The 27,899-nt window shown below is 43.7% G+C and overlaps 1 protein-coding gene across 1 annotated transcript in view; it reads left to right on the top strand.

Annotated features, from left to right (window-relative positions):
* The window catches only part of coro7 (coronin 7), a 97,142-nt gene that overhangs the window by 18,622 nt on the left and 50,621 nt on the right, over positions 1-27,899 (top strand). Inside the window, exons 8-9 of the mRNA XM_068718487.1 lie at positions 9,410-9,493; positions 10,279-10,361. Coding sequence (XP_068574588.1) covers positions 9,410-9,493; positions 10,279-10,361 — 167 coding nt within the window. The remainder of the gene's footprint in view (positions 1-9,409; positions 9,494-10,278; positions 10,362-27,899) is intronic.

A 27,899-nucleotide genomic window follows, 5' to 3' on the forward strand; every position in this document is an offset into this window, starting at 1 on the left:
CTCCAGTATTTACACAGGGTAAAGGGCTCCGTGATTATACACAAAAAAACACATGTGCCTCCCGAGCGAATCCCATTGTGCACAATTCATGCTTCTCTACAAACGCGTGGGGGTGCTTTGAAGATGTGAAGCCTCTGTGAAGTGGTTTCAAGGGAGGGAGCAAAGTCAGCCGACTGTATCCATCGCAGCTATGAAAGAGCCGTAAATGACAACAGGCGCAGGAGGGCCGGGCCGGGCCACGAGGATTGAGAGGCTTCGTGGTGTCTCCGACAGTGTGGGCATGATTAACTGTGTGTTGTGTGCTCCTGCTCTTCAGAACCATCCCAAAGAATCCTCTCTTTGTCTCTACGGAGCAGGTCTGGCGTGCAGATTCTTGGCTGTTGGTAGTTTTTGTTGTTGCCGGCAGCATCATTCTCATCATCCTCTTGTCACATAGCACCCTTTCCTGTCCTATGGATCTCTGGTTGGGATTTAAAGGACCACGACCACTAAGTGCATCTCTAGAATATTCATTGCTTGAACCTCAACCGCCATAACCATCAAAAAACTCCAGAGATCACCAAACATGCCGCTTGAAAATCTCTCCTGGCTCTCTAGTGCTTCTTTTGGAGCGAAACGCACATTCAGGCAAATTCAGTGGTCCCGTTAATCGTGTTAGTTCCAGGAACTGACCGGCTTTGTATGATGCTCTGATCCAAGACCAGCCTCTCTGACCTCGGCTAGTTTTCCCCAGATGGAGGCCCCTGCCAGTAGGCACAGTGCAGGAGGTGCCAGTGTGGTGTCATTGGGTCCAATTGGTTGTCCCTCAGCCCCCCAAAGAGGGGCGATCACAGCCCGAACTGGCACTGTAGCCTGGCTGGGTTTTTTGACTGTGGCCACATGGCCCAATTAGCACCGCGGCTCAATAATCACAGCCTTCCTACCACTTCAGTGTTTCATTTCACTTAGCAGGGCAGTTTAACTGATTTGTATGCTTAGCCTGGACCAAAAAAATCACAATGCACGAGGACTCGGATATACGTTTGGAAAACATTTTACGGCGTCTTGATGTTTGATACATGACTCTACCAATAATATGAAACAACACACCACGGGATTCATTTACTTCCCAATAAAAAATTGTTTAGTTTGCCCCTTTTTTTTTTAGGATGCTCTATCAATCTGTTATGTTTAGAAGGTGACCTCTTCCTGTCTGTCATCCAAAATAAGCAAAATAATAAAACTATTGATCCGTGTGAGTGGATAGAAAGCAACCTGCACTGGCCCAGGCTGGTAATGGCTTTTACACCTGCCCCCTCTGATTTCTCAACAAATGCACATGCTGGATAAGATTACTTCTTCACCACTAAATTGCACAGTTTCATATTTGTTTATTGGCTGTGCATATGTCAATGCATCCATTCATTTCATAGATCATTGTCACCTGAAGGAAAACTAAAATGAAATCTCTCTTAACATAATTGTATCCCTTTCCATTGAGGTGATCTGGAAAGTATATGAATTTAAATGATGCTAGAAGAGAGACTGCAGCAGCAGTGGGGGTATGGCAGCGGAGTGCCAGCTCTTGAAAGCCTACACCGGTGAGAAAGCAGGGCCTCCTGCACTGTGGCTACCCGAGTGCTTGTACATAAGTCCTCTTTTCCGGCCTCACAGACAAACCACACATCTTTTACTCAATGAAGCCCCCAAACATCTTCCTAACCTGTACTATAGCTCTCTTTATGTCTCGTTCACTGCCTCTTTCTGTTCCGAACACTTCGTCATTCTCGTTCTTTCATCCACTATCAGGAACTGATCTCACAATAAATGCCCCCCCCTTTTTTTTTCATCTACTCCTTTGCCCCTCTTGATTTATTTTTCCGTTGGGTAGAATGATTTCAAGGGCCAGTATTTTTTTGCTGCCCTCTTAAGACACAGGGTGACGTCTTTGCGGCGGGCAGTCGATGACGATCAGTCTCTCACGAAGTCTCCAAGGTTCACAGTGGAGTCGGCTCTCCGTCCTGTCGGCCAGAGAAATGTATTTACTTATATAGAGATTCATGATATCTTTAGAGAGTTTTAGTGGTAGAGCTGAAACAATGAGTTGATTATTGAAGTTATTGATTGAGAGAAGAATTATAGGAAACTTTTTGGTAATTGTTTAATTGTTCAAGAAAAAAAAAAAAAAAAAAAGACTCTTTCTGTGAACATTTGTGACTTTTCTTTGTCTTATGTGACGATACCTAAATACTACAGAATGTTTTAGGGTTTTGGACTTTTGGCCCAGCACTATTATACACTAATGATTGAGAAAACTATTTTTCTATGTGGAAAATAACTTTATTTATGCGTAAATGTGGCTTTCGCATCTTTTGATTTGGATTTTCTGAGACCAAAGGTGAAACCATAACAACATCCATGACAGCACTGCACCTGTCACCTTATGGTAAAGGAAATATAGGATATGTGATACATAGGATATGTAGTACTTGAGAGGATGAAAATAAGGAAATCCCTCCTGATCCCCATAAGATTGATGTGCCTTGTGTGTAAAACCAAGGTTGCCAAATCCCCCCCCCCCCCCGGTTATCTCTCTATTCTGTATCCGCCTCTGTGTCCTATCTTTATCCCTCCATGCTTGTCCCCATTAAGGCTAAGAGGGAGAGTGTAGCGATAGAAAAGGGAAAAGAGAGAAGACTTCTGGATATCCCATTCTAGCTGGATACTATATTTAACTGGGGATCAGTCCAGTTCGTATCACTACTCCCTCCCCAGGGGCTGCAGGTCTTGCCTGGTGTCTGTAGAATAGACCTGGCCTCATATCTGTGCTCATACGCCTGTTGGCTCACATCTGAGCTAGTCTTTTTTTACTGCACAGAGCTTTTAGTTGCTGACACAAAGGAAATGAGACGAGGGGGAAAGAATGACTGCAGGCAAGACAAATATGAAAAAAGTATGACGGCAGGAACAGTCTGGGAGGTGAATCAGTGGAAGTCGGACTTAGCTGAAGTTTTGAATTTCACAATAGTTATCATGTGTGTGCAGTTGCTGCTGAAGAGTTGCATGTACAGTATAAGCTGACACTTGTTCATTCATCGTGAGTTCAGGATGCATGTCAGTGGGGTCACTCAGGTTTATGCTGTTACAGCTGCACCTAAGGGTTTACTCCATGTTGTCGTTTCCTTAGATTATGCTCCCTGCCCAGCTTCTGACCTCGCACATTCATTTTCATCTTCAGGAAGGGAGAGAGCAGAGGAAGGATGGAAAAAAAATAAAATAAGAGAAGGGCTTGTGGCTTTTGGACTTCTTGGAGAAATTAACGAAATGCAAGATGGTTCCAATTAACGGCGGAAAAAGTGGCTGTGGGCGGCAAGAGTAAATGAAAGAATGAAATGGCTGGTTTGATTTCCATCTTCTGACTCCCCCCCCACCTCCAAGTTATCTTCTTCTTTCCCCCCCTTCTGTCCTATTTCTAGAAGCATGTGTGCTTCTGTATAGTCAGTTACATTCAATATATTAAATCACGACTCGGAAACACAACTGAAATGGGCCATGAAGACAGAACAGGATGAAGAAAACTAAATGCCGAAAGGACTCATTTACTCTGGATGAGAAGACGGAGTCTGTTTCTGGGGCAATGAAAGCTCCAAAGCATCAGTTATTGATTAGAGGAGGGGAAATTAAAGGAAAAGAATGATGATTCTGTGAGAAGAGTGAAAAGACGGAGAGAGGGGAAAATAAGGAGAAGGTTAAAGAGATGAGTGGCTGCAGCTGGGCCTGTATTGTTGCCTGTTGGCCGAAACACAGCAAAGCGGGGACAAGAACTGTTGAAGAACCAGCAAACAGACTCCTTTTTTAATATAAAACATAAGATAAACACAGAGAAACAATATATATATTTACCATAAAAAACTTTTTAACAAGTTACAATATTGTTTTTCTAGTCACAAGTCTCAGTTTCTTTGTTTTCTCATTTGACATGATGCCACTCTCATGTCTGTATAATAAATATGAAACTACAACCAGCAGCCTGTTAGCTTAGCTTAGCATAAAGACTAGCTATGGATGAAAATAGCTAGTTTAGCTCTGTACAACCATAGCTTGCCACTTTTACATTTTTGTTTTTATACAGATTAAATGTAAAATGTGTTGATGAGGTTTAGAGTTGCTGGGGGATTTTCTTACCTTTGGATGAAGCCAGGCTAGTTGTTTCCCCCCGTTTCAAGTCTTTATGCTAAGCTAAGCTACTACGACTGCTGGTTGTAGCTTCATATATTAACGAACCGGTATAAGAATGGTAGCTTACACTTGGCAAGAAAGCGAATAAGCGTACGGTATTTCAGTCAAAATGTTGAACTAGTCTGTTAAAAAGTAATTTTTCTTTTTTTAAAAAGGACTAATGTGAAATGACAAATTAGTTTGCACATTTCAGAGCAGGTGTATATGATTGACAAACATTATCTGACGGGAGGATCTGCCATCATACTGTACAATAAGACTGGAGGAAGTTGAGAAAACAAGCACTCACTCTTAAATTTCTGCACCACTCGCACTCATTGTTGAACACTTACACCCCCATTAAGATGATACACAGAGAGATGGAGAGATGGACAGAAAGAGAGATTCAGAGATTGTGATGGTTCCCATATGTGCACAGAGACACCTGATATTCGTCCTGGTGGGTGAATCAACATTCTCTGTGAGTGACATAAATGTGAACTCAGTCTGTTGAAAGTTCAGAGCTAAAATAGCGGGAGGGAGAAGGAAATGGAAATGGAGGGATTCTGTTTTGTTTTTATTGGGAGGAATATTTAATAGATTTATGAAACCATAATTGTCCAGACTGCTGATTGGCATGTTCCTGTGTCGACATCTCTGCCTGCAAATTGTTCAGCCGTAGTTTAAGCCCCGCCTGCATTTAGGTTTAATCTAGATTATCACGGCAACCAACACTTTCTTCTTTTTTTTAATTCCATCTTTATAGTTTACAGATCCTGGCTCATCACTTTTACTATTTAGCAGTCTGAAAAATATTTTCCCACGTCTCGATGCAGACACCTGTGTTGGTAATATTCTTATATATCATGTCAGTTCCTTTAATGTGCATGTGAGCCAGCCACTCAAACAGGTGTACCTGATTCTTTACGCCTCCTTTGCGTATTTTGTAAAGTCATTAGCCATTTCTCTTTTCTTTTCCGTCCTTCTGTGCGAATTCCATCTGCGTGGAGCCTTTGTTCAGGCTGCTAAGGAAAACATTCGTCATATTTTTCTTTTTTTGGTCTCGTCCTCTCCTTTTCTCCCCGTTTGTCAAGTGTGTCGTGATCGATTTGTAGCATGTCTGATAGGTTTAGCCATGGGGGCTCTGGTTGAATGGGATTCGAGTTAAATTTATGACTGCAGACGAGAGATACTGTTTGGCAACATTTCTACACACACACACACACACACACACACACACACACACACACACACACACACACACACACAGGTCCAGATGTTGTGTCCTCTGGCTGCCCCGCGGTGTTAGTAGTAATATAGCTTTCTAACGGCTGTGTTACGCTTCCTTAAGCTGGAACGCTGTTTATTGGAAAAAGGTGAGCCGAGCGGCCCGGCACGGACCCCTTAATCCTCAATTGCACTTTTATCGCTCAAGCTGCCGAGCCTTGATGACATCTTTGTCAAAAGGCTCAAAAGCTGCACGTGCCTTCATATCCGGGTGAAGGATGACATCATGGCAGTGTGATCTATGGAGCATGCGTAGCTGTCCGCAGTGAGGGACGTCAGGCCGGTTTATTTGCCTTCAGGCCTGAAGCTGGTTGGCTGGGGCGGCGTAGTGAAGGCCTGAGGGATGCTGTAATGGCAAAACTAAGCCCGTCTGCTCCAGAGGCGGTTCATAGAAAGGTGATATATTTTCAGAGTTTTTTTTTTTTTTATTGACTCCCTGAAGGAGTAATTTGTCTTTTTGTCCTCCCCACTTTACAGTCAGGTCTAAAGTAACAATGTGTACATGTTGAAGCTTTTAGCTAAACTAACGCCGTGGCTCTACAATTTTGGCCGGATCGGTCCATCACTTTGGTACAGGCTGAAACACCCACATATTGGATGGATTGCTGCGAAATTTTGTACAGACATTTATGGTCCCCAGACGATGAAATGGTGATCCCCCGACTAACACCAGCAGGTTGATGTTTTGGGGTGAAATGTCTGGATCTGTTGCATCTATTACAGCTTTCTGAGCCTACCACTGAGCCGGTGGACTTGCTCTATTGAAATGAATGAAGAGGCTGCGTTTTCTTTAGTCTGAACATGAGCTTAGTGTTGTTCAAAGGATTCTATTCATCTTGTTGGATATTAACGAACACAGACTGACACTCTCATCTGGTGCTCAGCAATAGTCATGCTGAATATGGCGGAAAAAGTGATGATGCAGAATTTATGCTGTTTACTCTTGCATGTAACATGATGAAGACAACTGGAATCTCCTGCTTGCAGCCAGAAATATGAATCGGACGGCTCCTCAAAGCAGTTCCAGTGTCAAACAGACCCCGAGCGGATTAAAATAGTCGGAGCTCATCTGGTTCCTAGTTTGGTCAGAGTACCAACTCTGCCTTGTCTTGCCCGTGGAAGGAAATCGGCCCGTGGTGCCGGTGGTGAACAGCTCAATGGCAATGAATTACCTTCGTGTCTGTTTATACTGTGCTGGCTTTAGCTGTTCTCATTCCCCTGCTCTTTTCTGATCTATCGCTTTTCTGGAGGTCTTTGTTTACTCTGGACCTCTCTTGTACGTCTTGGTTATTTTTCAAATGACTCACTTCCAGGGACCTAACAGGGCATGTATGAGTCCAGTTACCTGCACGAGGCATACCGGCTGACTGCGGGCTGAAAAATGATCTTGAGAAACGATTTAAGTGTTTATTCAATCCAGGACTTATTATCAACTCCGTCAGTGTTCTGGTAGTGCACCTTCAGAAACGTGTCTGAGAAGCCAGGATCAGTGGAGTGTTTTCTAATTCCTCCTAGTGTATGAAGCTATTTGGGAACGCACCAGGAGCCAGAAATCATCTGTATTGCATACAGATGGTGTTCGATAAAACACTGCTATGGACAGAGACGCATCATCCCTGAGAGAGGTGCAGAAGTGCACATCTGAGGAATTTCTTTTTAAAAAAAATGTGATTTGTTGTCGGCATGTGCTCTCAACATATGAAACGACACAAGTCCTCTCATAGCTGAGAACAATACACTTGGTTTGAACCACCAGTGTGGTCTATAAGCACACATTCAAGTGACAGCTTTGATGATTTATAGTTTGTTCTGCTTCACTGACTGGGATGCTCCCAGCACCGGAATCTTAGCCAGAGCTTCACATTTAGTGGAAAAGTCAAACATTTTGGAAAAAAATCTGCCTACTAACACCTCTAAAACTAGATAAACTGTACATAAATTAGGAACATAACTTAGTTAATGATGATGATAATAAATATTTGTATTCATTGGCTATAGGCCATTTAGAAATGGATTGAAGGGAGATGAACTGAGTGAAAAATAGATAAGTCAGATGTTGACAAACTACATCATTTTCAAATGAAAATAGGTAATATAAAACAAAATATTGCTATGTTTGATATCACAACACTCAGCATATCGCAATATTGCAATAATATCATACTGTGGGGCCTCTGGTGACTTCTGCCCCTACAGTGAGGTCAGTGCACTCTAAAATCAGTGCCTCATTTCTCTATATCTATATCTACTAAACAAGATAAGCACTAATGCTTTAAAGTACTTACATGGGGAAGAGAGGGAGTGAACTTCATTTTCATAAAAATCCTGCCCTTATTCTCCATTTTCTTCTGTCTCTGTAACTCCCGCTGCACCCGGAGCAAGCTGGTGTGTGTGTGTGTGTGTGTGTGTGTGTGTGTGTGTGTGTGTGTGTGTGTGTGTGTGTGTGTGTCATTTACTGTCCTCATGTATCGGAGTCAGAAGCACACTGAGAGGAAAGAGGATTTGGGAAGAGCAAACAGCGATGAAATCCTTCGTGACCGTTTAAAAGAGATTTAACCAGATCCTCCGTTCCTCCCTTTCAGCAGTCGATCCTCAAACCACTTGGCTCACAGCGTGTGGCCAGAGTGACGTCAGCAAATAGAGAAGAGGAAGTGGGCTTTTAGCTAGAATTGATAGGGCCCACATGTTCGTGTCCCTCTATGTGCTCAAGCTGGATTTAATATTTCTGTGTTCATCCCTATTTGTCCAACCGTTCGCTTTGGTTGTAGATTTGTCAAGTGCCCGTTGGACTGAAACATATCCGTACGTCATCGGAGGTTGTGCAGTGCAGAGTCCTGTTACCCTGTAACCTACCTCGTGTGCAGGGGTGCAACATGGCAGCTCAGGTTCTCCCCATTTATTTTCCACAATTTGTCATCTGCAATTTAACGGTGACGCAAGAATGAGGCGGCACTCCGTTCAAAGGTTGTGAGTGTTGAGCCTCAGAAAATACGCCCCTGTGTTCTTGCCATACGCAGCCGTCCAGCCACGCTCCTCAGGGTGAAGTGTGGCCATAAAAATGACAACAGTAATTTGGGGAGACACAGTGTGCCAAAGGGGCTAACAGCTCCTGTTCCATGTAAACCCCATCGCTGACCTCTATGCCTTATGGGAAAGCTCACTGTAACTCTAGAATTAGTACACAGATACCAAGGGGCTCACCCACTGACTGACTGTGAGACACTACAAGAAGTTAGGATGTAAATAGCATGATTTTAGGGCAGTTTAAAGACTGTTACTTAGAAACCACACTTTGAAGTGGTTAATTGACAAAGGCAGTCTCTTCTTCTGTCCTCATGTTAACAATTACAGTAAATCTATGACTTCACAGCACATTAACTTACTGACATGGACCTTTCCACTTGCTCCTCTTCTACATGTTGTCTTTACAAACATGCACATTCTCTCCTTTGAATGTCTGCAGTTGTTTTTAGCTATTACATTTGAAGACCACCTATCAAACCCATAACGGCAGCGCTGTTTTGACACACGTTCCCCATGGAAACGGCATAACAAAATTTCCAGTGCCACGAACACAGAGACGCAGAGTCACAGTTTGGTAATCTAAGATGTACTCGGGGCAGAAGTCACCTTGTCTGCTACGTCAACAATAACAAGCGCTCCTTTCATGGGACAAGTCCTGTTCTGTCCAACCACAGGGATCTGTCAGAGGTCTGTCTTCCCTCTTTCTCTGTCTCTTTGTCTTCCCTGCGAATCATTCACTCATCACTGCCATCGTTATCTTGAACTATTCCTCAAGGTTATTTTTAAAAGTATAGGTTTCATCATAGAGGCATTGACTTCAAGAAGTTTGGATCAAGCAGATGTATTTAATTTGTGTCATTGTGTCGTCTTGTTTGAAAATGTTGCATCGTTTGTCCCGCAGAGTGCCAAGAGCCTTCAGAACAACAAGGACTCACGCATCCTGTGGGCCAGAGATGACTTTTTACTCACCACCGGCTTTGATATGGTGAGAAACTCTTTGTACATCTTGCATTGACCAGGAGTCCTTAATTTATAATCTGTCATTATCTAACGAAGCGAGAACATGTGCGCAAGTTCTGGGGTTTGACCATGAGAACCGACACTGATAAGTTAGTTAGGAACTGAAGTTGCTGTTTGTTAAATGTGATCTACAATAGCAAGGTTGTTCCTTCAATTCCAATAAAATATGAATCAATTAATATTAATACTAATCAAAGACAATGTTACAAATGAGACCTACTATCAACACCAACACACACACAATATTGGTTAATGTTTTAGGAGGAATACAGAAGTTTAACAAGGTTTGCTTATTAAGCTGTTAGACTTGGATGTGTTGTCAATTCAGATTCCCTGGCTGTGTCTGAAATCACTCTTTATTTGCTTAAAGCTCACAATATTTTCTCTCTACCATTTTAAGTGTTCAAGTCATAAAATGTGAACTTTGTTCACGATATAGTGCCATCAGAAAAGTAAACAATAGAATGACATATGTTCACTATCATGCACCAATTGCATGCCATGCAATATATTGCCTTGGCCTCTCAGACAGATGGACACAGTATAAATGAGTGCAAATTACCATCATGCATTACTGCAAAAATCATGATGATTCATAAGTCATCTTCTTTATAACTCGAGAGTTTCATTTAGTTTGAACTCACCTGTTGACATGATTGTTTGTGTTGACAGTACTTAACTCCACATGGTGTGTGTGTGTGTGTGTGTGTGTGTGTGTGTGTGTGTGTGTGTGTGTGTGTGTGTGTGTAGATGCGTAGTCGGGAGGTCAGGCTTTGGGACAGCAGGAAGCTGAACTCTTCGGTCAGCTCGATGTCACTCGGCACCTCCAGCGGGTGAGTACCCCCCCCTCCCATAACTGACACTGTGTTGTACTTGAATGCCTGCTGTGTGGATATTGGTGTGTGGCATTTTAGTTGCATATATTGAGCGATGTATGAAGGGGTCTCTGCACATTGTGGAGCCGGAGGGGCGTGCAGAGCTCTTGACACCGTCCCCTCACATTCCGGCCATTTCCTGGGTTGGAGACACACACACACAGAGACTCCTATCCTCTCTCTGCGCCCCTCTGTCCATAATCACTGCGAAGGGTCAGGCCAGCGGTTTACACACATCATCACTTCTTCCTTCAGCTCACCGCTTGTCATTTCTGTCCGTGACCTTCCTCCAAAATCGCTCCGTTTATTTTTCCAAACACGGGCAGCGGAGGACCGGAGGGGAGCGTGGCCGGGCTCCAGATGAGAGAGAGAGAGAGAGAGAGAGAGAGAGAGAGAGAGAGAGAGAGAGAGTTCCTCTGTTAGATCCAAATCATGCATTTTAGTGCTATTATAGACCGTGTGGTGGGCCAAGTCATTCCAAACCGGAGCAGACCGTACTCTGCCAGGCGATTCAGCACGCTGTGGTGGATCAAATACATTTATTCTAATTATTATTACCGTAAAAAGGCAGAAAGGTAGCTGCTCACAGCTCTCTTTGGTAATGCTGTGACAGCACAGATTCCACATCTGTTCTTTGGCACAGATATATGAGAGTCTGCATGTGCCCATGTTTGGTTGCAGCAAGGACCAGAAAGTGTGGCGATATACAGTACATACGATGTAAATTTATGTAAAAAGCAGTATACGGTTTGTTTTTATTATGCCCAAGACTATAGCAGGGAAGCAGCCTCTTAGGAATGTGATTGTTTTTACCTCCCCTTTGCTGTGTGTGTGTGTGTGTGTGTGTGTGTGTGTGTGTGTGTGTGTGTGTGTGTGTGTGTGTGTGTGTGTGTGTGTGTGTGTGTGTGTGTGTGTGTGTGTGTGTGCGTGCGTGCGTGCGTGTGCGTGTGTGATGGACGTGTAGGAGTTGACACAGCGGGGTCCTAAATAACACTCTCCGCTCTCCCTCCGCTCCGCCACTCATCTCCATTTCCTCCACTTCCTCCTTCATTTGAGTGAGACAGATAGTGGCCTGTCTGAGTGCATCTTTGGAATTCATCGCATTGTTTGGTGCCAGCATACTTGTACATGGAAATGGTGGATATCCGATGCCGCTGTTGGTACATTTTTCTTTCTTCCTATTACCAAAGCAAACATGCTTATTGTGATACATATCTTCATACTAGTAACAAGTCTGGAAAAATATCACAAAACAGCACATCAGGAAGTGGGTGTCTGAGAAAAACCACAGACGATAGTGTTAATTAGTTAATTTTATTGCAAGGTTTTGTTTCCCTGGTGTCTGGCAGACAGAGGAATGTTGAAGTTTATTTAGTGTCGGCAGTCTCCGTTTTGTGGTCGTGATGATGGCACAACTTGAAGAGAATGTAGCAGCAAAGTGAGGATTTCTGCTCATCTGATGACAAGCTGTTAAGCGTTGCTGATGCCTTCTTTCTGTGTCTGTCCACACTTCCTTGATAGAATCCATATTAGATTCATTAGATGCATTAGCTTTGGGTTTAAGAAAAAGCCATTTTGGTTTCCTGTAATTTAACACTAGTCATTCAATGTGATTATTTTTCATTGAACATAATTGCTGCAGTGTGTCCTGTATTAAATCACTTCAATCATGCTATCGTATGCCGGTATGGTGTGTCAGGGAGCGATTGCTCCCAAGGCCACATCCCCTCCAGATGCCTGTAGACCAGCACTGATATAAAACAGGTAGGCAATCAAACGGCAGATGAGACCTTGCCCTTTACTGCCACTCTGGCTTTTCCCCTTCCTGCTCATTTAAGCTTCTTTGCTACAATATTTCCTAAACCTTTCTCTCTCTTGGTCCCGTCTGGGCTTTTGACCAAAGCGGCCGAGGTTTCATTCTTGTCTGCTAATCTCCACAGTGGGGAACATCCAGAACACTGTCAATAAATAAACAAGGCCTCAGGAGTTAAATTGGGGGGAAAATATAATCACTACTACTTATTTAGTCCTATCCATCTCAGCGCCGGCCAAAGACTTTGTGGAGCTAAATAGCTCCTAGACGTAGTGTGCAATCAGCAAACACTGAAAACAGAAATAGCTGGCCTGTTTGTAGGTAATGGTCAAGGTCAACATGTTTGTTATTGCTGGCTGTTTACTCAGTCTTACTATATCTTTTTTTAATAAAAGTTACTATTACCACTATTCATCCAGTATCTGACTTTGCAGGGAGGTTTCGTTCAGCTTTCTGCATCAGGCTGCCCTCGAGTTCCCTTTGGCCTTCGGGGTTTTAACTGTTTGTTATCATGGTGGCTTTTCTGTGGATACTTTTGTTCTAGTTCAGCATTGCCTCAGTGCCTGTGTGTCTTATGTGTAACAAAGCAGCTATTACACATACATTACACAATAATCAAAAGGAGACCTTGTCTCCATTTTTTCTTTGCACTTGATAGATTGAACCGTTCCCGCTGAGGAAGCTCAAAGTCAAACATCCCAAACGGGGCATTTCCTCCCTGTCATTTTAGGCCTTGAGGTGCACATAAAGATGGATTTGTTCTTTTTTTTTTTTTTTTTCCTTGCCTGTTTTTAATTAAAAGGGCCGTGGTAAACATGCTGTGTAATCGGAGCAGCGGGCTGGCTTGTATCAGGTTAGCTGTGCTCGTCCACAACATTCAGTAGGACTGTTTTCTTTGGAGTGTCACAACATGAGGAGGCCCGGGAGCTTGAGCCAGTAAAATGGGGTTGTGGGTGGAATATAATTTGGATGGAGAATAATGGAGGGGGGGGGGATGTTTATTTTTTGGTTTTGGGCTGAAATGAAGACTGAAAAATTGAGGGATGTAGGGTGATGGGCCTGAGAAGGGTGTTTTTAACTGTGCCGAGCTAGCTATTAGTGCTTGCCTGTTTTCCATACAGATCTGGACATTGGAGAACAACGTGTATTTCTGTGTACCGCTCTCCCCCTCATCCTCTTCCCTTTTTATAAACCCAAATTATAATAATGAGTTTAATTGGGCCTCTAAGCCAGCTGCAATCAGTGAACTTTACAACTGGGCACGATTGCAACCAGCTTTGCCGTGTAAACGCTCGAGACGTCATGACAATTATCCACACTCCTCCGCTTTAGCAGCTACACACACAGATTCACCGCACTCAGCATTAACACGGCGAAGTCTGGATGATGTGTGCCTGTAAAATAGCTTGTAATGGTGTCATAAAGCGCTCTCCGAGGGTCAGAATTCAGCATGACCGAACTTGAATCTCGGAGAAAGTTCTGGCCTTAACCCTTGTAATTGTCCTCAGTCACTGCCAATGCTCTGCTCCTCTCAAGCACATGAGCCCATACAAGTGGACATGTCGTATACTTCTCATCACAGCTGCTCTGTCTGATTAAAACAGACCGGCGGGACCCCGATGCCCACCGGTGTCCACGCTGCCGATTGGAGAGGACGTGAGCCTGTCCCTGGAAAGCCAATTTTCCCAAACCCAGTCACGTTTTACGCAAAGAACTCTCCCTCTGAGGCAGGAACCGCTGACAGGCTGTGCCTTTAGTCGAGAAAAGAGAGACGTTTTGCGGTAGCTGCATGGGAGCGCCCCAGGTGTGATGCACGTACTCACACCCTCTATTGACTCTCCACATTCTATTCCTGTGTGTTTTCCTAGCAGGGTCGTGCTTGGGAGCGGGGCCCAGTCATTGGGTGTAATTGAGCCAAACTCCCTTTAATCAGACGGATTGAGAAGATGCCTTGTGCCCCAGAAGGGAATCGGCCTTTTTACTCCCCCCTCTTTTCTCCCATCCTGGCCCTGGCGCTCTAAAATCAGTCCCAGATGAAGGCTTTCCTGTTGGGATTAGGTGCAGCTGCAGCAGCGCTAACACAACCAGAACCAAAAAAATGCCACAGAATGTTTCAACAATCGTTTGACCTTGCCCCTTTCTCAAAGTTCACTCCATACGGGAGAACAGATAGGAGCTTTGTTGTTTGGGGTACAGCTCGGGAAGTCATGTTTAAGGTGGAGGTAAAGGCAAAAACTACAATCTTCAGGTGAACCTCAGAGTCAAGTTGATAGTTGAGCTGCTGCACCCCCTCTCCAGGATGGCCTTGGGGGGGGGGAGGGTGTAGGGTAAAGATGTGACCGCACACGCCCTGTCAAAGAAGCTAAACTCTGCGTTCTGACAGTTGAAACATGGTGCCTGGAATCTGTTAGTCATTTGGGGTTTCAGTTTGTGATTCAGTCCAGGGGGAGTTTGACCAGGAAAAGAGGACGAGAAAGGAGGAGGAGGGAACTCTGAAATCCCCTCTTTTTTTTTTAAGATATATTTTTTTTTAGATATCGTTCCTCTGTGAGCTTTAACGGCCTTTTCATTGAAGCCCACGTGGCAACAGCCTTTTACTCCATAACACCTCATTGAAGAAGTCATCTGTTCCTCTTTCATGCCCTGTGATCAACTACCAGAGCAAATGGCCTTTTTATTCCTATTCCCTTATATCCTGTCAAAAATACAGCCGCTATTCTTCAGTGAATCCTTTTTTTTTTAATCCATATCTGTACACCTATTAGACCTGTTTGTTCCCATTTGTCCTCACGCCTCTGTTCCTCACTGTTCTTTCTTTTTGTCCTGCACAGACGAAATGGAGTGAGGGAGCTGAGTTTTTGAAGGTGCCGGTGTCTGGGATTCTAATTAAGTTTTTTTTTTTTTTTTTTTTTTTTTTTTTTATAGAGCAAAGCCTAATGGAGCCCCTCCGCACTGGTAAAAACACATGGAAGTATGTGGAGCGTTTGGCAGGGGATATTTAATATAATTCACAGAGGGTTTTGATTTCATCCCGCAGGTATGTGCTCAGCACTCCAGGGATCAGAAGGACCCTTTTGTGTGAACTCGCCACAGAAGGAAAAATAGAAAAAACTCTCCCCCCTCCCACCTTCAGCTACCTCCTGCCTCACTACCTCACCCCCTTCTTTTCTTCCATTCACCTTTATTTTCTTTTATGGTTTGGATTAGAATTTCATGCAGACTAAACTGGAGATGATTTGTCAAGGGAAGCTGCTCTGCATTATGTCGGGCACGTCTTAATGTTGTTAAGGTAATTGCAAAAATGACTGTCTCAGTGTTTGAGACAGTGTCAGACTTCACTTTCCATCTTTCACAAAACGGCAGCGGAGGTGCACTTGCAGCTGCAGAAATAGCATATTTTCCAACATCTGGAAAAATGCCCTTTTTCCTCCTTTTTATTAAAAATGCACTAGCAATAACGTTTGGGATCTTTGCCCTACCAAAAGTCTACTTTAGGCCATACCAAGTCCATTTCAGCACCGTTCTCCTGTTCTATGGGGTAGATATCCAGGAACGGAGCATATGATAGAGATGTGCAGAAGACAGGGTTTGGCTAGTAGATGCAGGGCCAAAGTGGAAACAGCACAGTCCATTATTATTCACAACAGACGGATGCAATGCTAGGAAATGAATAAACACAGTGCTATTAAGTATCAATGTAATGGGATGCTATTTCTGGAGGGGCTGCAATGGCAGGTTCAATGAGATCATCCAAACTAGGAGTAGCTTATGTGAAAATCCACAAGGTTTCTTCTGTGCCCCATGTGTTATATCATTTTCTTCAGTATTATATAGTATATATCTGTTTACCAAGCCTTCTCCATTTCAACTTTTTGCTATTTGTTTCCTTTACTTATTCATTTGATCTGCTATGTCTTACTCTCTTTCTGTTTATGCGTTTTTATACGCCCCCCCTCTTCTTCCTCCTAGACTCCTTTTCAACACATGCATGTGTTTTATAAGACTCATGATTGTCCCTTTCACGAGAATCAGGAACCGTGGCGCGGCAGGGCTCCCGTTTTTAGATCATGCCTCGCTTCTGGACGCCAGTCACCTCCTGGACGCCTGCCACCTCTCTCTGCTGTGGTAGAAAGAGCAATTTGAGCGATGGGGAGAAGTGTGTTTCCCATTAGCAGAGGGTTTCCTCTGCCCTGCAGCCTGGCCTCCGCTGCTGCCTCTGGGACTACTGCAGATTGGCAGCATGTCACCGCACACCTCATAGCCTTACAAAGAATAATAAAGGTACAAAGGGAGTGATGGAGAGACTGCTTTATTGATGCACGCAGACAAGCAGGAGTTGATTCATATGTACAGATGCAGATAGACCCTCTAAAAATACACAGTCTAAGATGAAACCGAGTCTCCATTTGATCCAAAGCGGTTGAAGCCTCTAATGCGATCCATAAGTATCAGACACATTTCGTGTTCTGTAGGCTCTGTTCTCCAGCAGATTGCAATGAATAAAGGATGACTTTCAGCTCCAATTTGATGGCGTTTAAATCCAAATCAGATGAGCTGTGAGAATACAGTGTCCCAAACACAATTGCCTTGGCTTTAAAATCATTGTTCTGCTGCACGATGATGTATTGTCCAATGACTTTTGCTGCATTTGCTAACATCTGAGCAGGCTAGAAGTTTCTGCACTCCTCTTATAACCATTGTCAGAGGGGACCAAGGTAAAAGACCACCTTCCCAATGTTTGACAGATGAGGCAGTATTTATTTGATCTTGAGATGTTCCTTTTTTTTGTCCATGTCTTCCCATCAATCTGGTACTGTACATGCTGATCTTCGCCTCATCTGTCCACAGCACTCTAGAACTCTGTGTACTTTCGTTAACTGTAATCTGCTCTTTATATCCTGGAGACCTAACTTGGTATTTGCATATTTTGAAAAAAACTTCTAAGGTTAGCCTCTCTTGGGAATAGTGTTTGAACCTACTGTACATCATACAACGTTTTGATTGGTTGGACAGCTGTAAAGGGTCTTTTCACCGTTCCAACTATTCTTCTGTTGTTGTGCAAAATTGTGCGTGAATCAATGATGAAGTAAAATGCACCTGCTCCAGAAACATTTAAGCAGCCAATTATCCCATTATGTTTGGTTCTTAAACACCGGAGTCATCGTTTCATTTCCTATTCAGCCAAAAACAAAACAAGTGTTACTGCCAATAGTGATGCCAAAGCTAATCTCATATTATCTCTAGCCAGTGGCTTTTTCACATCTGTGAATGATCTGTGTAAAAACTCTCATCCACATCTGGCTCAATAGCAAGTCCTCCTTTTGAGTGAGCAGACTTTTCCTATCGTTTTATAGGGAGAGCAGGCTAGGTGGATTGTCTGCTCATTGTATTCTCCTATATGATCATGTTTCCATGATAGAAACCAGTGATCCTGTGGCCATCATTGGCAGAACGGCCGTCTGAAAAGGAAAGAACAGAAGGGGAAAGTCTCGGCGATTGGCAGGTGGGCCACGTGTGCTCCTTGCTGATGTCACTTCCCATGTGGCCCTATTTGTCTGCCTGCGCTGTGGAAACATGTGTGTGTCATTGAGGCAGGAGTAATACGCCACGCTTAGTTTAATGGGAAAAGTGCTGAAGCAGGCTGCTGCTCACTGTTGCAAAACTGGTCAAAAGACTGGATGCTTTAATGCCTCACCGTGTTTCAATGGTGTTGACACACCAGAGGTTGAGACACACAGGTTGAATTGTTGTCTTATAAGTACTAGATGTGTTTATGTTCATGTGTGTGTGTGTGTGTGTGTGTGTGTGTGTGTGTGTGTGTGTGTGTGTGTGTGTGTGTGTAATGGTGCATGGTCAACCGAGAGGAAAATAGCCGAGAAAGGACTGAACGCTGTCAGATTTCTCTTGTCTCGATGGAAATGTTATGACAACAAAAGCTGCTCTGCACCTGCACTGCCTCCCGTTTTTTTTTTTTTTTTCTGCCAAAGGTTGACAAAAAGACATAAAAATGTCATCAAAATGTAATTGGTGGGAGAGTTGAGAAGGTGATAGTGGCCAGGAAAAATAGTTCTCCATTGTGCAGAGCAAGTTGGAGTGGGAGAAGAGAAGAAAAGATGGAGGACCCTCAGGGGGGAACACCAGTTGGTCTATAGTCTGTGTGCTCTTAAGGAAACCTCTGTGGACCTTTCTGCTCTAACATCAACTGAAGGTCCTCTGTTTGAAGCCGGCTAACATTATTTCAGCAAGGTCAATTAGTCAGTCTGAAGGCTTTGTGCGAGGCTGCGGTGGCAGAGGACTGAAGAGTTGGGGACAAGTGGGAGTCTTGTAAGAGTTGGGAGTGTAAGCCCTCTATTGTGCCTTTGTCGTCTTTTGTCCAATATATTCTTTTTTCCCTCCTGCCACAAAAGATGAGGAAAGCAGACTTCATCATGATTGTTGATTTAGAGAAACTGTTTTAAGTTTAAGGCATCCTTGGTACATTACGAGACTCATTTAGCATGTTGATATGCCGTTCCAATTCAGTAGCTGTTAAATTGTGGCCTCAGGGTGAAAATGGAGCTGCCGAACAGAACTACATGGATGATTATGAAGAGGTGGCCTGCTGTGGTGTGCCGTCTCCAATATATATAATGTATAAGTCAGTGAATTTTCTCTCCCATTGCAAAAGTCAACTGAAAGTGGTTTCTGTCCAGGTCTATTATCTATTGAAATGTGTGTGTGTGTGTGTGTGTGTGTGTGTGTGGTGGTGGGGGGGGGCACAGGGAGAGATTTGCCAAATCCATTAACTCCAACATAGGGGAACTCTTCCTGTGCACTTTGTGTGTGTGTGTGTGTGTGTGTGTGTGTGTGTGTGTGTGTGTGTGTGTGTGTGTGTGTGTGTGTGTGTGTGTGTGTGTGTGTGTGTGTGTGTGTATATTGAGGGGTGCACAGGTGTTTCTCACACAGCTGCCCAATTGTGAGCTGGAGGGGCTGAATTCCTATATACGCACACACACACACACACACACACACACACACACACACACACACACACACACACACACACACACACACACACACACACACACACACATTCTCATAGTACATGCCATGCTGTCATAGGCACGTACATGCCTGGACGGGTCTTCTTTACCCTTTTCAGCGCACGTAGACCATCGCCAAACAGTATTCATCATCACTCAGCAGCATTTGACAGATGGAGTGACGTAGACTTAATCATCCGTGTCTGTATTTAGCCATGCATTCAGGTGATACTTTAACAAGATAGTAGCTAGAAACACTTTAAAATCAACAGTGTGAGTTCCACTTCTTCTTTTCTTTGTTTTCATTTTTGATTCAGTTGCTCGTCAGTTTAGTTTAAATGAGTCACGGCATTCTGAGTGTAGTCACAATGTCTTCTGTTGAAAGATATGTCTCTCTATCAGCTTTATTCCTTTAGTTTCTATTTTCCATTTCAAACCAGGAAGTAGGGAGTGTTTTGCCACTGAAAAACAGACATTGTAAAGCAGATGTGCCTGCTCAGTTTGGTACCTCCATGTTTGCTGTATCCTGCTGTTTTTCCTTTCCAGTGGGTTTCTTTATAAGCCAGCTGTGTGGATTAGGCCTTGGAGTGAGAGTGAAAGAGCAACTCTTTCACAAAGCACCTTGGACAAACATGTTTGACCAAAAGACCAGCCCAGAGACAGAAGGAGGTCCTGTCGCTGGAAAAATATTTAAGGGACCACTTGTTCCTCAGAGGCCGGAGGGACAAAGCTTTGGGATCTACCGGGTCTTTCACTCTGACCTGCCTGGGTGGCGTTCTAGAGGAGCAGAGCTTTCATTAGCACTCGACTGAAAAAAACAACAACACAGGCTTGATGGACCGATGGCGAGAGAAATTCATACACACGTGCACTGTGGTGAGGTGGCCTGTGTTATTCTTAACTGTTCTCCACACATCCTGGCCATAATGGCGCGTCCACGGCCCACTGCTTCTGTGAAGCTGTGGGGACTCACAGCTGTGAGCTGGCGGACTGCAGCGCCGTCTCCACGCACGAGCTAGCTACTGTGCCAGCTAACACGCCTATAAACACATGTAGCGAGTTCAGTCATTTGTGTCTTCCGAACTTCAACGCCAACCTTTTGTCAACATATGTCTTTACACTTTGAACTGACATCTGACCTCGTCTGGCCTGCAGAAATGTCACTCTGCTGCTCTGTTCCATGCTGGTCAGAGGAAGAGGTCATGTCACAATGTTTTCTTCAGTGGTATCTGTCTTCGTCATATAATATTAGCATAACAGTGTGGCAAATGCTGCCTGATGTGACTTTTTGTGCATTTGTGCGAGTGTTCTGAGCAATATTTGCCGTAGCGAAGAACACTGACAATCTGGCTTTTTATTCTTTTACTCTTTGCTCACACCCCCCCGGTCATAATGCCTTTATGTCTAAAATCCTTCCTTTCCCTGGCCTGTATGCCATACTATGCCCATTCCACTATTGCTGTTATACCATTCTCTGTGTTTTGACCGTAATAAAGATGGGGGATGCAAGACGTTGAAACTGAAGTGGAACACCACTTCCTGCCAACCGCGCGCTGCAAAAACCAAAAGATTGCTAAAAGACACAGTCTTTGAGTAACACACACACACACACACACACACACACACACACACACACACACACACACACACACACACACACACACACACACACACACACACACACACACACACACACGAACACACGCAAGCATCTCTCAACCTAAAATCCACAGTGATTGGAGTAGGTCCCATAAAAATAGATGGAAAGGATGCTTATAGAGACAGAAAGAGAGATCGAAAGAAGGACGGACAGAAAAGGAAAGGGGGAAGAAAAGATTTTTTGGCTTCTGGGATGGAGTTGGCACTGCATGCTCTGCTCATGACCTTCACTGGGTTTGTGTAAATTATATCCTTTTTCAAAGGGAAAATATGTGGCGGTTGAACTGGAGAGACCCCCCCCCCTCCCCATTTTCTTCATCTGTCCATCCATCTTTCAGACCCTCCTTCAGTGTCTTCATGTCTTCGCCCTTATCTTGCATTTGATACTCATTGCTTTATGAAGTTGTTTCCCCCTTTGGTCACGCCATAATAACTCCCGTCCTATTTTGCCCATTCATCACTTCTCCGTCCTCCATCTCAACCCTCTACTTTTATGTCTTCATATCAGCCTCCCCCCCCTACTCCTCTCCTTCGCCTCCCTCCCCACAGTTATGCTATTTTCTGCTGTGCATGGAGGATACATTTAGCTTGTGGTCACTTGGGAAGTGATGGCTACATTGGTGTGTGTGTGTGTGTGTGTGTGTGTGTGTGTGTGTGTGTGTGTGTGTGTGTGTGTGTGTGTGTGTGTGTGTGTGTGTGTGTGTGTGTGTGTGTGTGTGGGGGGGGGGGGGGGGGGGTGGTCTGGTGAATCGCTACCTTCTCTTAGTGGGCTCCATGCGGGCTGATGCAGACTTTCCACAGGGATGAACCCATCGACTCGAGGTGCCCACTGGTGTGCTCGGCGTCCGTGCCCACAGCCTGGGCTGGCAGGCACCCACACAGGCACGCGGCGTCAACCTGCCCAGCGGGTGTCCCATGTTTATGTTTGCCTTGTGCGGTGACTAGTTTTTCACTCTGTTGTTGTGACCATCGCACCACCCAGCCCAGCACACCACCCTCTCGCTCTCTCTCTCTCTCTCTCCATAAATGCCCTCTCCGACCCTGGCCAGGCTTTGGGGAGCTGTGGGCTGTAAGTGGCTGTTCCGTCACATCCGTCACTGCAACTGGACCAGACCGAGGTCGGCTGTGGCTGCGGGTCCACATACTGAGGCAGTGAAGAGCTTGGGTCATACTTAAAGGGCCATACTGGTGGTTTAGCATGTTTTAGCTCATGAAATACAAATTGAGTATACTTTAAATTACTGCCTATCATTTTCCCAAAACATAGCATTGACTTGATCAGTCCAGCATGAAAGTCAACTTGCGTCAGAAAGCTAATCGTTTGCATTGACCATTTTTTTTGTCCACTTATTTTTCATGTAAAAGATATTATTGTTGCTCGGCACTGCAGCTGCAAACTTTTGCACTTCTAACAAATATTTCTGAGCTTTGAGAGACGTTTACCAAAAAGCATTAGATTCACGAGCTGAGTTATGGGGAAGACGCACAAAAATCAAACATGCATAATTAATTCAGCTTTTTTTGTTTTTTACTTAATGAGAAGGACAAACACACCACTACAAGAGTTACACAATAAAGTCCAATACTTATTTCATTGTGGTCCATTGTCCACGGTGTGAAAATAATTACATTTGAAAAAAAGTGCTTTTTGCTAAGTCTGTGTTCTGTAATCTCCATCATCGACAGGATCTACCTTGCTATTAAATACGGTTTATTTTAAGCACGTTTGAGTTTGCACAAGCCGACCTGTCAAAGTTGACCTCAAAGACAAATTTTGACGCTGTAGACTTCAGATCTATAACTGTGTCTTTGTCAACGTTTAGCCCCCGACAGCTCAGGATATGTAAACCAGCTTCCTAATTACCAGACAACCGTCTGTAGAAATCAACGTTATCCTGGTCTGCTACTCATTCACCAGCTCACTCCTAATCAGCAGCTAGACACTTGTGGCTGTCCAGACCCTCCCTACGGACAGGATTAGCAGATCAACATTTTGAGTGTAATGACTCACTCCCTCCCTCTCAGTGTTATTAGCGGTTAGAAAACAAACAGGTGTTTGTTGGCCGGAAGTTGACGGGCCCATTCCTGTCGAGTTGGAGTTCACATGCAGGGGTCAGAGGTCAGGTGGCCCCCAGCCCTGTGGCAGCAGGATGTTTGAGCCGGCTATTATTATGATCCGCCGGTGAAGACTTGTGTTTGGGCTGGATGTGGATATGTGTTTGGGGGAAATGGCATTAGTGTGACTGATGCGGATTATAGACGTCAACCGTTGTGCCAGAACACATTAGGACAGAACACTCTGTTCACGTAGTTTAAGGCGATCGTTTAATACGTCTTTTAACCGGTTACTAGCTTGCGTCACTCGTTTCAAAGCTTTTTGTGATATTATTCCATGTTTTGCACATGAAAACAATGCATACAAAACTTACTTGTAGCATCTAATCCACTCAGACGTGGGGGGTGGGTTCCCATCCTGTTAGAGATATAAGTATGTAAATCATGCTGTCGAACACGGAGACAGCATGAGCACCTACTGTGATGAAAAGGATTACAGGCACATAATCCGTGCCTGTCGCCACCCACCACACACACACACACACACACACACACACACACACACACACACACACACACACACACACACACACAGCGCTCAGATGGTGAAGAAATTATTTAAATCCAATTTGAATAATATGCAGTATTCCTCATCTAAGTGCCAACCTTTAAACTACATAAATTCTCTAAAGGTGGCGTTGCTTTATTTCCAAAATGTGACGTATAGCTATTTGTATTGATGTTGGTAGAGCTAATAATTTGAGTGGAATGCTTTTTTTTTTTTTTTTTCTTCACTTGCCCGTACCCGTCCAATGCCCACCCAAGTTATGGCATAGCTCAGCTCAGTTTGAGATTACACAGGAGCTCAAGCCACAAAACAACATGGAATCTGCAGATGTGTATACACAGTGCAGCCATGATGCAAGTAGAGTTTGAAAGTTAGCGCAGGATGTGTACACAGCAGTGTTTGATGAATGTCTGCTGGTGTCTTTGGGGGGGACACCAGCAGTCACTGTGCTACTCTTAAGTTATGGACGTTATGCTTCTGCTGTTTTGTTAGTGCTTCAGGTTTTTGGCTCTTAAAAAGTTGCTGTCTTGGAAAAAGGACAAATGGAGGAATGAAGAGACTAGAGGGAGAGAGAGAGGAAATAGTAAACGATGGTTTCCAAGTCAAACAAGCCACTGTGTCCAGATCGTTTGCCTCCTGTTGAAAGAAGAAGCGTATAAGTGCATGAGAGATTGTTTTGTCTTGTTTTAGTTGTTGAGATGGGAGATTTGGGTCGAATTTTTTTTCAGGCAACCCAGAAATGATGACCGCTCAGTTACTGTCAATTGTCCCGTGTTCCTCTTCCGTTTGTCTGGAGATGGTTTTGGTTGGAAGTGTTGAGGTTTTGGCCCCCCGTCAAACAAGAAAGCATTGTCTGAAGCTTGAGGCCTGCCCAACGATAGTGCACGGCAACTGTAACTGTTGGTGACAGTCACTGGAATTCACCACTGAGTTTGGGCCTCTTTGCTTGCCTTTGTTGTTTCTAACTACCGGCTCCATGAACAGCTGCTCGGACCGTCATCACTTTTAATCACAGCTGTTTTCTTACAAACACCATGAGAGGCCAGCAACCTTCCTCAGAGCTATCATGACAAGAGTCTTGTTGACCTCAAAGAAATTTAATTTAGAAGTTTAATTCTTATCAATGAATTGTGCATTTGCATCCAGATGTTTATAGCTAGTTTTTGATTCGGTAAAAACGACAAGCCAAGAAACTGTGCCCTCCAGCCAGTTAAAGTTAGAGAGTGCTGTAAGCTATTCTTACATGCGCTTACTCTAGTACTGGATTTGATTAGTTTGAAAAATGATACGCTTGAGCTACGAGCTTCATCGACCAGTCTTAGGGAGCTTATTTGGATTTGACCGACTCTTCTAGCGTTTTTAAAGATGGAACAGTTTTCAACCACTATATGCTCGTACTTGACCTCCTCCTGCACCCCTTTCACCCTCAACCACCGCCTCTCTGTCCACCGCCTCCCCTCCACCGCCTCCCCTCCTCTTCGTTAATTCTCATTTGCTTATATTTTTCTGAATAAATAAAGTTCCTCCACCCGCCGTCCCTCCATTCCTTTGAAATGAGTCGCACACTTGAGTTGCTTTCCAGCGGTGACAGGCTGTTCTGTTTAGGTGCTCTTAAAAGCCACTGCTGTCTGTTGCGCACGCACACACACACACACACACACACACACACACACACACACACACACACAAACTCAACACCTCCACTACCCATTTCCAAAGACGGGTAAGCATTTCACGGCATGTGGCGCTGCTTGGACTCAGCCAGTAACGGCGTCCCTCTCCCCTCGCACTTCATCATCGCTCCACCTCTTTAATTTCGTCTAATTCTTTCCATCCTCTCCTTCTTATCTTACAGCATTGGTTGGATAATCACTCTCCATTTCAGGTTTCCCCATTTGATGTTTATATTTTGCTTTGAGTCTTTCAACACCTTGTGCTCGTGAAGCTCGGCTTTCTTTCTACTTCTATAAACCTACAGTAACACCAGCCTAAGCCTTTTTGTGGCACTAAATCATATTTTTCTTTGGGGTCCTAAAATACTTAATATAATTTACTGCAGGTTCTGTAAAATCTGGATAAAGGAGTCAGTGAGTATTAAAACACAAACTTTACAGTCTAACACTGCAGTGTTCTCCTCTACATCTGTTTTTGTCTTAAAGTTTACTATGAACACGTTTTTCCACATATGTGAGATTATCTACTAATTAAGATCCCTCAGCTGCACTGGGTTTTTGGGATTTCTAATCTTCCAAATAATTATCATTTTAGAAAACTGTGTCACATCAGGACAAAAACACATTTGTGCTTTCTTTTTATTCTCACTTCCTCCTCAACTCAATTATGGCGATTATTAGAGCTTAAACGATTATGATTAATCTATTGACAGAACAATATTTGTCAACTTTCTTGATAATCAGTTTATTTCAGTCATTTCTCATGCAAAAATAATGATAAAAAAAAAAAGTCACTAACTGAATATCGTTAAGTTTAGGACTTTTGGATGAACAAAACAAAACCAAGTCATGTGGAGACATCACCTTGTGCTAAGGGAAGTTGTATGGGAAGTATTATTACCTATCTTTAACATTTCATAGATTAAATGATGAATCGATTATTTGAAGATGAGCAGATTAATGTATAAAAATAATCTTTACAGCCTTAGCGATCATCTATGACATGATCCATGACATGACAGTTTGTTGTAGTCATCCACAGACAAGTGAGACTCCAAGATGAAGAGACAGAACAGCCGAAAGGGTAACGTTTTCAGATCTTGAGTTGGGACCAGGTTTCTCTACAGCTGTTGTTAAACTCTAAACTGATATCCTCAATCTTGGATCCAGCCTCAGGAACGCAACCAAATGCACATATAAGCGCCTCCCTCGATTGAATATGGCCCAAAGCAGATGCCTATTTTGCTTAGGCCACAGGTCGGCCCTGCATAGAGCCATATTTACACAAATGTATGACCCTGATTCGCTCCGATTATACATTACTTACCTGCCAGCTTTCATTGTCCGATTCCAGTATATTCTACTGAGGGGCGGAGACAATGAGTGAAAAAGACGCAAATGACAAGCCTAGGATGGAAGAAAAATATTTGCACTAGGTAAATCACACTGCAGTTTGTTTTTATATCTAATAATCTATTAAACAGCACTTGAAATTAATTGCATGTGTGCCTGCTAACGTATGGCGCCAAGAACTAACCAAATTCAAATTCTTCCTTTTTTTTTCCTTCTTTTTTTTCCTGTTTTTCTTTCTCTTTCACTTCTCAGCTTTCTGCACACTGCTTTTTGTCAGAGCAGCATCTGGGCCATCTGCTGGCACGGACTGGCAGCTGTATGCATGACAGGACTGTTATTAGTCCTTCAGAAAGATGTAGAGGGAGGGAAGGTGGGATGTGGGGCAGGAGAGTTGGAGCGAGTGCTGTATAGGGAAACAAGCAGAGGGCCAAAAACTGGAGCCAGAGAGCCAGGTTCCAAAAACAAAGTGGTGGTGTGTTTTCTCTACTCGGGTCTTCTTTTCCGTCTCTGCTCTTCTACTCTCTGCTGCTTCAATTCCCTCTTTTAAACTCCCTGGCTCTTGTTGATTAGCACGTAGCAACATCACAGAAACTAAATAAGAGAATAAAAGCTTGAGATTTCAAATTATTATTTGTGTTGGGAGGAATTTTAAAAGTTGTTTTTTTTTAGTTTATGACCAGTTCAGTGCTTCATCTTGTGATTTTTGAAGACTTGATTTCATGCTCCCAACTGCTGACTAAATACTCTTGGCTGATGTTGGAGAGATGGTTTGAGGTTACTGGGGGGTCAGCTGTGCTGAAAGGGCCGGAGGGATATTTGGAAGATGGAAAAACAGAGGCAGAAAAAAAAGAAGTCATTTGAATAAGATATTGGGAAATGCAGAGCAAATACAAAAGCTACTTGCAACCACATCACCTGCTGCTTTAACACATTGTCCTTGGCTGCATAGCCTCTTAACTTAAAAATAGAGAGTAAGAGAGAGCGACAGAAAGGAGGGGAGCGAAAAAATATTTACTCAGAAATAATTCCGTGTGGAATTTTTTTTGGGGGGGTTGATGATTGTGAAAAAAGGTCCCTTGAAACTACAATAGGGGCCATTGAGCAGTGTGAGTGTAAAAGTTGGACCTCATCCAGGGACCAGGTTTCTCTTAAAGCCAGGGAAAGAAAAGAAGGACTGTTTTATGGAAGGAAAGGAGAGAAACAGACACACACACGCGCGCGCTCTGTTCTCCTTCTCTTATTTACATACATGACCATTTGCAGATGCCTGTCCAGAGAGAGAGAGACAGAAACATGCATGCATTCTTTCAGCTGCAGGTATTATTATTATCTGACATCATCTACGTATCCTAT

Source organism: Cebidichthys violaceus, unplaced genomic scaffold, assembly GCF_023349555.1.
Source record: "Cebidichthys violaceus isolate CVI_PGR_0920_01 unplaced genomic scaffold, fCebVio1.0.p SCAF_23, whole genome shotgun sequence".
NCBI classification, from domain to species: Eukaryota; Metazoa; Chordata; class Actinopteri; order Perciformes; family Stichaeidae; genus Cebidichthys; species Cebidichthys violaceus.